The sequence below is a fragment of the Crocodylus porosus genome, unplaced genomic scaffold (assembly GCF_001723895.1).
Source record: "Crocodylus porosus isolate Cpor-Errol unplaced genomic scaffold, CroPor_comp1, whole genome shotgun sequence".
Lineage (NCBI taxonomy): Eukaryota > Metazoa > Chordata > Crocodylia > Crocodylidae > Crocodylus > Crocodylus porosus.
Window position 1 is genome coordinate 28,745,759 of NW_017728907.1, and position 12,450 is coordinate 28,758,208.

At 49.3% G+C, this 12,450-nt stretch overlaps 1 protein-coding gene across 1 annotated transcript; it reads right to left on the minus strand.

Annotated features, from left to right (window-relative positions):
- Positions 1-256: 256 nt before the first annotated feature.
- On the minus strand, positions 257-8,135 carry LOC109307232 (translational activator of cytochrome c oxidase 1). Its single transcript, XM_019531010.1, has 6 exons — positions 8,048-8,135; positions 7,006-7,314; positions 6,563-6,669; positions 4,488-4,621; positions 2,557-2,734; positions 257-1,755 (listed from the first exon to the last, which is right to left on the minus strand). Exons 2-6 carry the CDS (start codon positions 7,268-7,270, stop codon positions 1,555-1,557), a joined length of 885 nt encoding a protein of 294 aa, XP_019386555.1. The 5' UTR covers positions 7,271-7,314; positions 8,048-8,135; the 3' UTR covers positions 257-1,554.
- Positions 8,136-12,450: the final 4,315 nt, after the last annotated feature.

Genomic DNA, 12,450 nt, shown 5'->3' on the forward strand with positions numbered 1-12,450 from the left:
ACCCCCACACAATCCTGAGTTGCTCAAACCCAGAAAGCAAACAAAAGATAAAACAAATTCCTAGTTTTAAAGTATCACATTTAAAATGATCCCAGGCATTCTGAGAGCCACCAGCAGTGTGTGTGAAGGCCTCAGGCTGCTACAGAACTTCATCCCCAGAGCTAGACACTGGTTTTTCAAGCACCCACTTGCACTTGGGCTGTAAAGTGGGTATTAATTTGTGAAGAAATTATTTCCAAGTGAAAAAAAATGTTTCAACTAATTTTTTTTGATTCATCAAACATTTACATAAGAGAACACCCTCCACTACCCTCTCCTCATTGTTACAAATTTAATTTTTAATATGTATATATTTAAAAAGGGGAAAATACAAGACAAAGTTTACTTTAGACCACAGGCAATTTCTGCACAGAACGCTGTGCTCTATACTGGCAACAAGGCCCAAATTTTCTCAGTAGGATGGTTGCAATGGCTTAGGAAACTACTGGTTTCACTCATAATTTTTCTAGAGAATGTTAGATAACCATCCCATCCAGCCTCTAGTATAACTCAGGCCAGAGAATCCCTCCAGGGACCTTTGAACCCAGTCTTAACAGCTCCTGGACTGGAGTGGCAATTGAACAGTCGCCACATCTTAATTGACCAATGCCCTTCAACCACCCCCTTATTTCCAGCTTGAATTTCATCCCTGCCTAACTGTGACAGAGCAAGCAACTCCAAGGAGCCTTAATGTTGCCTATAGAGAATTTCTCTGGACTTTCCCATTATGTCTCCATCCAAACTGGCCATGACTCATCCAGCCTCCAACTACAACTCCACAATGGCCCCATCCCCCATTCCCTGAGGCACACGTGTATTTGGATAGGAAGAGCAGCACTACACCAAGAGCAGAGACAGTGAGACAGAGCCCCTACCCATAAACCATTGTTTATTAGCCAGCATGATGAAAGTATAGCTGCAACCAGGCTGAATGGTACGGGGTGCCCCTAACTTGGCTGCTGCCCTCCAAGCAGGGCTGCCATAGACAGTCATACAGGACATACGGCTAAAGGTGTGACGCTAAGGATGGCTCCTGTCATAGCACTGCCTAGCTGTCTATGCAGTGCTGATGCTGTGCTCAGTGCTGCACAAATGAATGGCAGCTCATCCTGCACAGCATCTGATGCTTGGGGAAAGGGGTGGGCCTTGTTGCTGCAACAGGTGTGGGTTGAAGCCCTGCTGGGCTCAAGGCACAAGCACCCAGGACAAATACCCCTGCCCTGCTGAGCCCTTCAGCAATCAAACCAACCCCCACCACAGGTGAAGGACAAAGCAAGAGTCACCCCATTGGCAACAATCCAGCCTGGCAATTAACCTGTGGAGTCCTGATTGCATTCCAGGGCAAGACCGAGTCCTGAACCACTTTGCCAGAGGGTGCAAACCCCAGCTAAGCAGTGGAGCACATCTTGTCACTGTCCATGGGGCACCAACATCCTGTTTCTTGTTATCCCAGTAATGGGGTGGGGGGGACATTCTGACACTGTCCTTGCCCCTCACCATCCCAAACACAGCCCCCTACTGAATGTTGTCATAAATCCTAATCACGTCTTGGCAGTTACCCAGGCCCATGAGGAGCTCTGAGGCCTGCTTCATCTCCTCCTCAGAGAGCTCCACAGTGGTGTTGGGGATGAACTCCAACCCAGCAGAGAGCGACTGCAAGCCTTGTGCATCCAGCTTCTTCCGCACCTGGTGTAGCACAGATACATCGCACAAGAACTGTGGAAAGAGAAGGGAGGGTCTCAGCACAGGGGGCCAGGCATGCATCCTCAACCATGCAGCATAGTTTTGACCCCTTCTGCTGGGTTGGGTCCACGGCAAACTTGAGTCTGTTGCTGGAGCAGGGAGCTCATGTTTTGCGCTCAGAACATCACCAGTTTCTTTCCAAAGTCTGTTCTCCCTGACACTGCACTGTGGTCACCCTGAGGTCTTCAACTGCAGTAAAGTTTCACAATATTACCCTGGTTGAGCAGAGGGTGAAGAATGAGCCCCTGGGTCCATGCTACAACAGCCTCAGAGCTGCTCTCAGTCATACTACATCCCCTGTGGGAAGCTGGGGAAAGCAGCCCAAGAACAGAACAAAGCTGAGGAGCCTCCCTTCACCCCAGGCAGGGGCAGGATATAGAGGAAGGCTGTACAATACGTGCAGCGCAGTGAAGGCATCCACCAGCAGCCGGATGGTCCCCATCAGCTGATTCAATCCCAGACCCAGCCAGGAGCCCCCGCAAGGTATTGCTCCATCTCCCTGGAGGGACTGGGGCTAGTTGGAACTCCATGTACCTCCACCACAGCACAAAACTATGCAGTGAAGTGTCAAGACACCATCCCAGACCAATCTCACTGGTCCCATGAAGAAGATATCAGGAAACAGGTGCCCCCTACTAGCTGAGGGTATTGCCACTCACACCCATCTGGCCAGAGAAGCGCAAGTGAATGGTCCTGAGTGCACCCCCACTTCTCCCACAATACCATGCTTTGTTGGTCAGGTAACCATGGTAATTGCAACCTGTGGAAACCTACCTTCAGCACCTCCTGCTCTTCCTCATCCTCACTCTCCTGTACATCTTCAGCTCCTGCCTCAACTGCCAACTCCAGGGCCTGTTCCAGAGACACTGACCTCTGCTCCCGGTCCTTCCTGCTGACTGTAACCACCCCCTTTTGGTCAAAGAGGTGACGGACCCCATCAGTCATTACTGCCCTGTGTGCAAAGGCTGCAAATTAGCATAAACCAGGAGTGTGCAACACCCCTGTGTGCAAAGAAGAGCTACAGGAAAAAGAACAACCTTCACCTGAGCACCCCCACGACCATGCCAAGAAACCCCAGATCCAAGAAACATACAGGAACACTGAGCTGGAAGGGAAAGCCTGGGTCACAGAGCCTGGTCCCCTGCAGGCCACCATGCCACAAAAATTGGTCCAAAAGTGTCCACAGTAACACCCCTTCTGACACCTCCTGCCCATAACTACATCAGAAACTTAGGGCCCCCCCTGGTTTCCCTACATCCAGTCCACTAACCTCTGGCTGAAGTAGAGTGCAGCTTTCAGAGAGTCACTCCCCACCTTCCATGTCAGTGTACCAGTGCCAAATGTTGGAGGGCCCATCCCCTTTCTACAGTAGCCATTACCAATGGCTGACTCCTTCCCCATTAAAGACTGGTATCTAGTCTCTACTCTGAATCCATCTTCCTGCACCTCCCACCCAGCAGGTCTCATTCCACCTTGGTCTTTCAGAATAAAGATCCAGCTTGGTTTGTGCCAATCCCAGTTCACAGACCAGGTTGATGTCACCTCTCCACCTCCTTCAGAAAAGCTAGGAGAAACAGTCCCAGGGACAATTCCAATAATCCAGGAGCTACAGTCTCTCCCTGCAAGAATGCATCCCTCACACCCTAGACTCTTCCTGCGGTTCTCTGTGTTCAAGCGTTTCTGAACTGAACTAGGTTCCAAAGACAACGGGTGCCTGTAGATGTGCCAGGAGGCTGCTCCAATGTGCTGCAATTAATCAAGTTTGCTGGAGTGTGCCAATTAGCACGCTCCAGCCAGCCTCTGCATCTCAAGTATCAGCATCCCCACAATTCAAAATGGCGGCAGGGATGTGCCCCCACTGCCATTTTGAATCTCAGGTACCCTAATACACGAGATGCTACAGGCACTTTAATTAAAGCAACTCTCAGAGTCACTCTAATTAAAGTGCCCCCCTGCCCCCCTCCACACACACACGCACACACATGCACAATCACCCAGAGCACATGTAAAAATGCCAAATGTTTTATCTGGTATATAGCTTAGGCAGTACCTGCTTTTTCCCCGGACTTGAGGAAAGGCACTTTTCAATAAAAGGTATTACGACCTCCCATCTCCGCAAAAAAAAAAAAAAAAAAAAAAAAAATCGCTTGTCACGTACTCTAGGCTCTCACAGCCACAATATGCCTACCTAGGCAAACAGGAGAAAGATTTAAGCCACCTGGACTAATATAAGCACATCTGTATACAGGACTATACCTGCTCATTACACCAATTCAAAATTGTTTACACAACAGTGTAGCTTCCTCCGCTTAGTCAAGGGAGTTACATTTTCTACAGCACTTAAGTGATTTGGGAGACCAGACTCCTATTGGACTGTTATACAACATGGGCTCCCAAGTCCCTACAGCACTTTAAGGGAGGGAAAAAACCCTCAACAGGACTTTGGTTCCCAACTCACTCAGTGCCTCAGGTAATTTCACCCAAGACCTGGCTTATTTCATTGCAAATTCTTGACCCGAGGCTAAACAGCTGGTAGCCAGGCCATGGGCAGCAAGTAACCAGCTTGCTCCTGTGGCTCAGTTAATGTGACATATTCCCTCTCAGCCAGGGCACTGTGATGCTTCACAACCCAGAGACACTGGGTTCAAAGTCCTGAAAACGTGAAGAACTACAGGACACCGCAGAGGCGGGGAAAGGACACTGACCCTTTGCGACTCAGTAGGAGCCGGATTTCTTGCTGAGTTCGCCTGGTGTTGTCTGTCAGTATCTCGATGATCAGGGCAGACCCCCCAGGGCCTCTAGCTGTATAGAGCAAGTAGTTGGAGCTCTTCTCTTTGTCCTGCAATGAGAAGAGTTTGGTTCAGCTCTGCCCCAGCCTTCAGCCCTGAGGGTTGGTGCTTTCACAACCATAAAAGCCTAGTCCCTTTGTACACACTTCTTGCTGCTCATTCATCTCTGTGTTGGGCCAAGAACAATTCCTTGCTCCTGCCATCTGATTTCCTCAGGACACTTGTGCAATGCCGTTCACCATACCCACTGTCCACATGGCAAATGGACATTAAAAAAAGCACAGCACAACTTGGACTACAGCCCCAAATTACAGCTGGAAATAAGGGGAAAGAAAGGAGGGGGCTCTCTGCAGGCAGAGGAACAGACAACAGGAATAACGTGAGTGGACTGGAGCTGAGCCCACTGTCCTGCCTCCAACAGTAGCCAGCACCAAATGCTGCAAAACAAGGTCTCAGGAGCCCATTATTTATTTATTTATTTATTTTGGGGGAGGGGAGGAATGATAATATGCCCCCTGTATTATGTATAGTTTTCAGCCTTGAAGTAGGAGACTGACCCTGCCTTCCAGAACAGGTAGCTCTGGCGGCTACAGCAGCAAATGCAAGTGCCCCATGTTAATTCTGTGGGTTCTCACAAGCACAAGTGACCTGTGGTAACTCAAGGTGCTCCCATGAGCCACAGAAACATCCCATAAAAATTACCAGTTTCTCAGCTTTGATGCCACCCTGCCTGCAGCAGGCTGAGAATGAATATTTCCTTGAATGGGTTCTGAGCACCCTGACCTAGCTCACTTCCTGCCCCCTTGCTTCTGTGTTACAGGACAAAGAAAAGAGATACCTCCCCCTCCCTCTGCATCCCAGTCTGCCTCCTCCACAGCGGTCATTATTTTATAGACCTGCAGCATATCTCTTCCGATTCGTCCACAGGCCAAGTTTGCAAAAAAGGACATTTGGTTTTACTCTGGGAGTGAAGCGAACACATGACACATCACCTTACCAGAGAGTAAGTCTTTCTTTTCAGGGGTAAAGTTTCCCTGACAAAATAACTGCAACAACATTATTCCATGGCATGACAGAGTAAGTGCAGGGTGTCCACAATTTCATCCAGGGCAGCCCTTCACTCAATACAAATCGGCTCCTTTGCCACCTAGTGGCCACGCAATGCAATAGCACCTACTGCAGATATCTTGCGAGAGTTGGCTGTGTCCAGTCTTTACTATGGAGTACAAGTCAGAATAACACTAGCTATAATAACCAGGGTGTGTGTCCACCATATGATGAGCAACACTCCCATTTTTAGTCTCTCTTTACAGTAGACTTTTCTTAGGTGCTCCAGTCTCTCTCATGGTCCCCTCTGATGGGCCTCCAGCTCTAGATTAACCTTCCATAGAAAGCTATGGAAACAGATTGATGCCAGAGCGCAGTTTATAAGGGAATGGATGGCAATTAATTCACTTTTCTTCTCCAGAATACTATTTTCTATCATTATTATCACAGCAACACAACAAGACATTGCTTCTTGAAAAGATAAAATATACCTTGGCTGGAGGATATCGGTATCCCAAACTAACAGGATATTCCCATTTGTTGCCATTTAAGTTTTCACTAAAACTAAAAAAAAAAAATTGCTACACATTTTTGCTGAGTTTTTTCCCCCAAAATTGTATATTAAAAAAGTAAAAATGTTTTCTGTTAGGTTTTCTATAAATGGGTATTAAAAAAAAAAAATGGGAGGGAGGGGAGAAAAAAACCAAACACTACGTTTCAAACACTGCTGTGTGGCCCAAACAAGTCAAACACTACCTGGTGGCTCTACAAGGAGCATAACATTCTCATTCTGTTGTACTGTACTTCTCACCCACTCCCAACCCCATCATGACCCTCATTGCAGAACTCAGAGCATCTGCAGCCCAAGCATGAGTGCAGATGTATGCACATACACACAAACACAACCCTTGCACAGAGCTCAGCTGGCAGCACCATATACATACCACTCCCTTAATGGCCATCTCAATTGTGGTTTTGGGCATGTTGCTGTTGCGGCATCGCTCGATGATGTTGGCCAGGTTGCTGTTCAACTCGGGATCAGGTCCCCCCTCTGCAAAGGGGACAGGAAAGGGGCAAGCCATAAGAAGGGAAGATGTGGCCAGAGTCTCAACAGGGACATGTCCGCACCACTCTGACCCCAAGGATTCCAGACATTATCCCCTCCCATGGGGAGAAGTTCCCATAGCTGGTAGGGGGAGGGATGGGAACAGAAGTGCACCCCACACAGTCCCAAATACTACCCTGCAGCAGTCCAGGGAGGATAGGGATTTTGTAGGGGATGGGCTTAAGAGGCTGCACATGTGGCCTATACCTCATACAGAAAAGCCTAAGGGACTCCCCTAGACCCATACATCAGAGCAGAGCCCCTGGGAACCCCCACCTATACCTCGCACAGCAAACCGCAGCATCATGGAGAGCTTTTGGAAGATCTGGCTACGCTTAGCATCCCGTGGACCCTTGATGTTCTTCACCTTGGACCACTTGTTGTGACCAGCAGGGATGGCACCTGTGATATGTAGTGCCCTGCCCAACAGGTAGGGAGGGCCCAGTGCAGACAGACATGATGCTGACCCCTTTGATGCCAGTGCTGAGGCCAGCAGAAGTTGCTGGTACCGCACAGGTGTTCTTTGCAGGGTGGCGGATGCAGCCATGAGCAGCTAGCAGGCAGAAGCTGGAAAGGCACAGGTTTCAGAGCCTGTCGGTAACATAGGCATACAAACAGGTTACACACCTTGGCTTGCAACAGACACATGCAGGTGCCACACTCTCTGGCCTTAATGCACATGCATGCATGCATACAAACACTGACACACAGATATTATACAGCCTGGTCCATGATGCACAAATGAACACTTGTATATGCATTGTGCACCCACATTACACGCCTGGGATATGATTTGGAACAGGTGCATCATCTACCCCAGCTTGCTACTTAGACATGTCTGGCCTAAAGCGCATGCATACTCACACACACTCACACCCTTGGCCTGCAATGAGCAAATGGACATGTGCTCATTGCACAGCTTGGAGTCCATCTCTTCCTATCACCACATAAGATATTGCAAAGCTGTCTGACACGCATAGACAATGCCACCCGGGGTGTGACCTCATCACCAACACACACACACAATACAGCCCAACTTCCAATATACAAGTGCTTTAGACACCACAGTACCCAACATGACACAATATGACACTCTCACACGGAGTCCAAGCACCTGTGCCTCCTCCACACACACATGCAGCACACGTCACGCAACGCACGCGCGCACACACTCAGGTGTCACACGGCTGAGGCACAATGTACACTCCCCCCCCGCCCAGGCAGGGGGCACCTGGCGCCCCGGCACACGCGCTGGCACGGCTGCCCCCGGGCTGGGGCGGATCCCAGGCGTCCAAGCTCCCCGCCCCCGCCCCAGGGGTCGCACCTGGAGGGGAGGCGCCACCGCCTCCGCGAGCCCCAGCAGCCGCGAGCGCGGCAGGAAGGGCCCGCGCTGTACGTCCCTTTCCTCCCCGCGCGGGGGCAGCTGGGTGATTTTTAACCCCGTCACTGCCGGCGGGCGCTCACGGGGCGAGAGTGGGGAGCCACCTTCGTGTCCCCGGGTCCTGCTAGTCCCCCCCCGTCCCCCCGCAAAGCTGTGTCCGCCTGTGTGGGGGCTGGGCCTTGCCTGGCCACACTGGGGGCCTCGTCCTGTGGCCCTGCTCTGCTGTGTCGTCCAAGGCAGCCTGGGTACCATGGTCTCTCTGAGGGGCCATCTCCTCGTCCCACTTCCCTCCAGAGGACGGTGATTTCAAGCGCCCCGCAACACCCGGAGACCTCAGAGCGAGCCTTGCGCAGACAGCCAGCCTCAGAGTCCCGGCAGTAGCCACTACTGTGCTTGTGCTTGCACTGTGCTTGTTCACGTGGCACGACCTTCCCGTTTGCCGTCCCCGCAGGCAGGACTCGCCTTTCCCAAACCCAACTGGAGCAAGGGACGGAGCTGGGCACCCTGGATCTCCGGGACTGTGGGAGAAAGGCGACCTCCCCCCTGCCCAAGAGGTTCCCATAAAACATGGACAAGGTGCCAGCTGAGCCTGGCTGGGTCCTCTCCCCACACCTGCAGAGCTGTGGCAAGCACTGAGTCTGTGGGATACTGGTAGGTGGAGTCATACTAAGTGTTTTGGGGCTTTCCCAAAAGTTCCTGCTTCCCAGAGCCACAGGAGCCTCCCAGCTCCTAAAGGGAGGAAAAATGCAAAAAACATTTAAACTAAAACAACTCTTTTCTTTCCTAGACCTGCTTTTTGGGGCAGCCTCATGCGCCTTCATCTAATACTTGATTTAACCAGGGTTAATTTTTCAAACAATCAGCCATTTTATAAGCACTCTGCAGCCGTGCACACGGGTTACATTACGGCTGTAGAGCACTTTCCAGGGCCTGATAGTGTGAAAAAAGTAGCTTAGGTAAGCACCGTAAATAATTTAACCTAGAAATACTACAAATATTACCAGGGGTTCACAAGGGACACACAGAGGAGTTGGAGTCCAAGAGCTTTGCAACTGGTTTTTCTCCCACTGCTGCATATAGCTGATGAGCAGAGACAGTGCAGGTTTTATATATGTATATCTATATATACCTGAACCTGTTACATATCCAGATCATGCACAACACATGCAAGCAAATCCTGGTCCCTTAGACCAAGCAATGCTTCCCTTCTATCCCCACCCCACTTGCGGGGTCACATTCTCAGTTCATCTGTCCTCGATGTTGCTGTCCCTCCAGCTCCCACTGGAGGACTCACTGCTGCTGTCACCGTTGCTATTCTCAGTTCTGCTTGTCCCTTCCTCTTCATCTCTGTCACTGCCCCCTTTTCCACTCGGAGGGTGTTGGATGATCCTGTGCCACATGTCTCTGTGCCAGGTGGCTTTGTCCGCGTCCTCTCCATCCTCCACTAACAATTTCTGGTAGTAGGTCCAGAGTTCGCTCAGTGCCATTTTCACACAGCCTACTACCTCTACGTTCCTTTGCCTGTACAACAGGAGATCACTCCTGATGCAGGACGCAAACTGATTGAAATGGGGCAACAGGTTTCTCTGGTGTTTGGCGAGATGCCCGTACAGCACCACTTCTCTGATTAACCAGCTGACGCCAGTCACCGCTTCACAGAGCTGCTTCACCCTTTTCCATACCTCTTTGGTGCAGGTGCAGAGCCAAAGGAGGTGGTCAATCATCTTGGCTCCGTGGCAGCTGGGCCATGGCCAGCTGGGTCTCCCCAGCTGCTCCTCTCTGTGTCCCCGGGCCCTCACTGGTAGAGCTCGATGGGCTATGAGCCATTTCAGGTCCTTATGATCTTTGCCCAGATCCTTGTAGTCGATGCGCTCCTGCACGTTGCCCGGGAGCAGGTCCATGGGTGACATGGTGTACCACAGCCTCAACATCTCCTGGATCTTCTTGTGGTTTCTAACGGTTGCTGGGCCTGCACTTTGCAGGCCGTACAAACTGCGGCACTTGTTCAAGGTCTTATAGAACCACGGTGAGCCCGTGATCCACAGTTTATGGTTGGTTGGAGTCTATACCTCGCAGTGTCTCAGGATGTGCCCTGCAAAATATTTCACGAGGGAAGGAGTTTTGGATTCTGCGTCTGTCACCAGCTTGCAGATCAGGCTAATATAATTGGCCCATGGGAACAGGAGGATGTCTGGCATGCCCCTGGCCCTCTTGTCCTTGTACAAGAGACAAGGCAGATATGCTGACAGGAGCTCCTGGCCCTGGTTGAGAATCATTGTATTTATACATAATGTTTTAATCTACTGCTGCCCTCTAGTGGACACTGTAGTACCTAGAGCAGTGGTGCTCAACCTCCTTAGACTCAAAGCACCACTTGGAAAATGCCAGCTCTTCATTTTCATTTGTTTCTTGCCAGTTGGAAAATAATAGAGCAATATTTCTGTGGCAAGGCACTTAAAGACCGCAATAGGTCAGCATGCTTTTAACATTATGGATTCTTATTTAAAATCTCGGGATTTACATTGTGAATCATGTTTACACACCTAACAGTGCTAACATTGCATAGCACCCCACAACACCCTTGAAAGAATCTCAAGGCAGCCCAGGGTACTGTATCACCCTTGTTGAGAATGACTGAGAATGACTATATGAGGCTTGTGGTATGAAAACAACTCTTTATTATGTTCAGGAACTTATATAAAGAACTGCTTACATTAAGGAAGTAACACTTTTGCTACCATATTTGCATAGGTCTGGAATCTAGCCTTGATGCTGTTCTGTCATGCCAGGAAGTTCCTGCTGGCCCACTGAGGCTAGCTCTTGGGCTGCCACACTCCTGAACACCCTGCATTCCCAGCAGGATTACTCTATGTCATACACATAATGGAAAGTGGCAGATGACTACTGTGTATTGGTACCTACAGTGTGTATGTTCATGCATTTGTGCACAGGTTCAGTTCACAACTGGTTCCTCACATCTCTCCAGGCACATTCTCTGCACCAGTGAGTGACAACAACTGAAACTGGTCCATATAAACCATGATAAGGAAGGAAGGTGACTCTCCAACTTTGGGCACCAGTGGATAAACACAGATGACAGAATGCTACTGTGATAAACATCTGGTAGAATATCAACACCACCAGCAAGACATGCTACCAGGGCTGGTGGGGATCAGTGTCACAGCTGGCAATATTTTGACATACAGATGGAGAGACAACCTGGCGGAAGCTGTCAGAGATCATGGCTACAACTGTGATTGTCTGCTGCAAAGGGCAGGGAAAAAGATAAAGAAATAAAAATAAGATGAAAGTGTGATTGACAGCAATACCAGACAGAGTACAGATGACTTCCTGGAGCCTGTGGTCTAACCCTGAAATGGGAAAGGCAAAATGGCAGATATCCATGCATAAAGATATTAAATCAGTTTGGAAACTGCTGTGTCTTGTAAAGGATCTGACAAAGTTTGTAGCAGGTCTCTCAAGGGATGCAAATTCCTGAAGACACAGAATGAACATGATTACCAAAAGAGGTTGCAGCCATTTCATGTATTGAGGAGCTGGTACTCAAATGCCTCATTTTAAAATACTGTGATGTGGAGGAAGAGGCAGCCATATAGTGTGATATCTCTGAGATGAGCCTAAGGCATCCTTCTCTCCAGAAGAGGCAGCCAGTAACTCTCACATCAAGGTTGTTATTGCTAAGGGAACATAAGGATGATCAAATTGAAAAAGAATGCATTACAATAATGTTCACATGGGTAAAGTGAGACTTGCATATTCAAGGACAGGAAACCATTTGAAAAGAAACATCAGAAACCACTAAGCCCCCAGATGACTTCAGTGCTTACTATTAAAACTAGAACGCTACATTTCAGGCAAACTATAAAAAAGTGACCAGTGTACAGGGTCATTTTCATGGGAATATGGTGATGTGAGAGGCTCAACCTGTAAGAAATGCAGAAACACAGAAAGATGCAGAAAGCATGAATAAAGCCAGTTCCAGCTTGAAAGGTAGGAACCAGAAAGAGTCTGAGAACAAACTTTACAAAACAAAAACTTTAAAGTGCTCAACTTCATAATTCTGTCAAGATGGCCACATGCCAGGGAGAAGCACCATCTGCCTCCTGAGAATGCTGGAACTATCTAGACAAGCTGAGTATACAAGGTCATAGGATCATAGGAGGGTAGGGCTGCAAAGGACCTGACCAGGTCATCTAGTCCAGCCTGCTGCTCAAGGCAGGCTCATCCCTGACTAGGCCATCCTAGCCAAGTGTCTGTCCAACCTGTTCTTGAAAATTTCCAGGGATGGAGATTCTACAACTTCTCTAGGTAGCCTGCTCCAATGC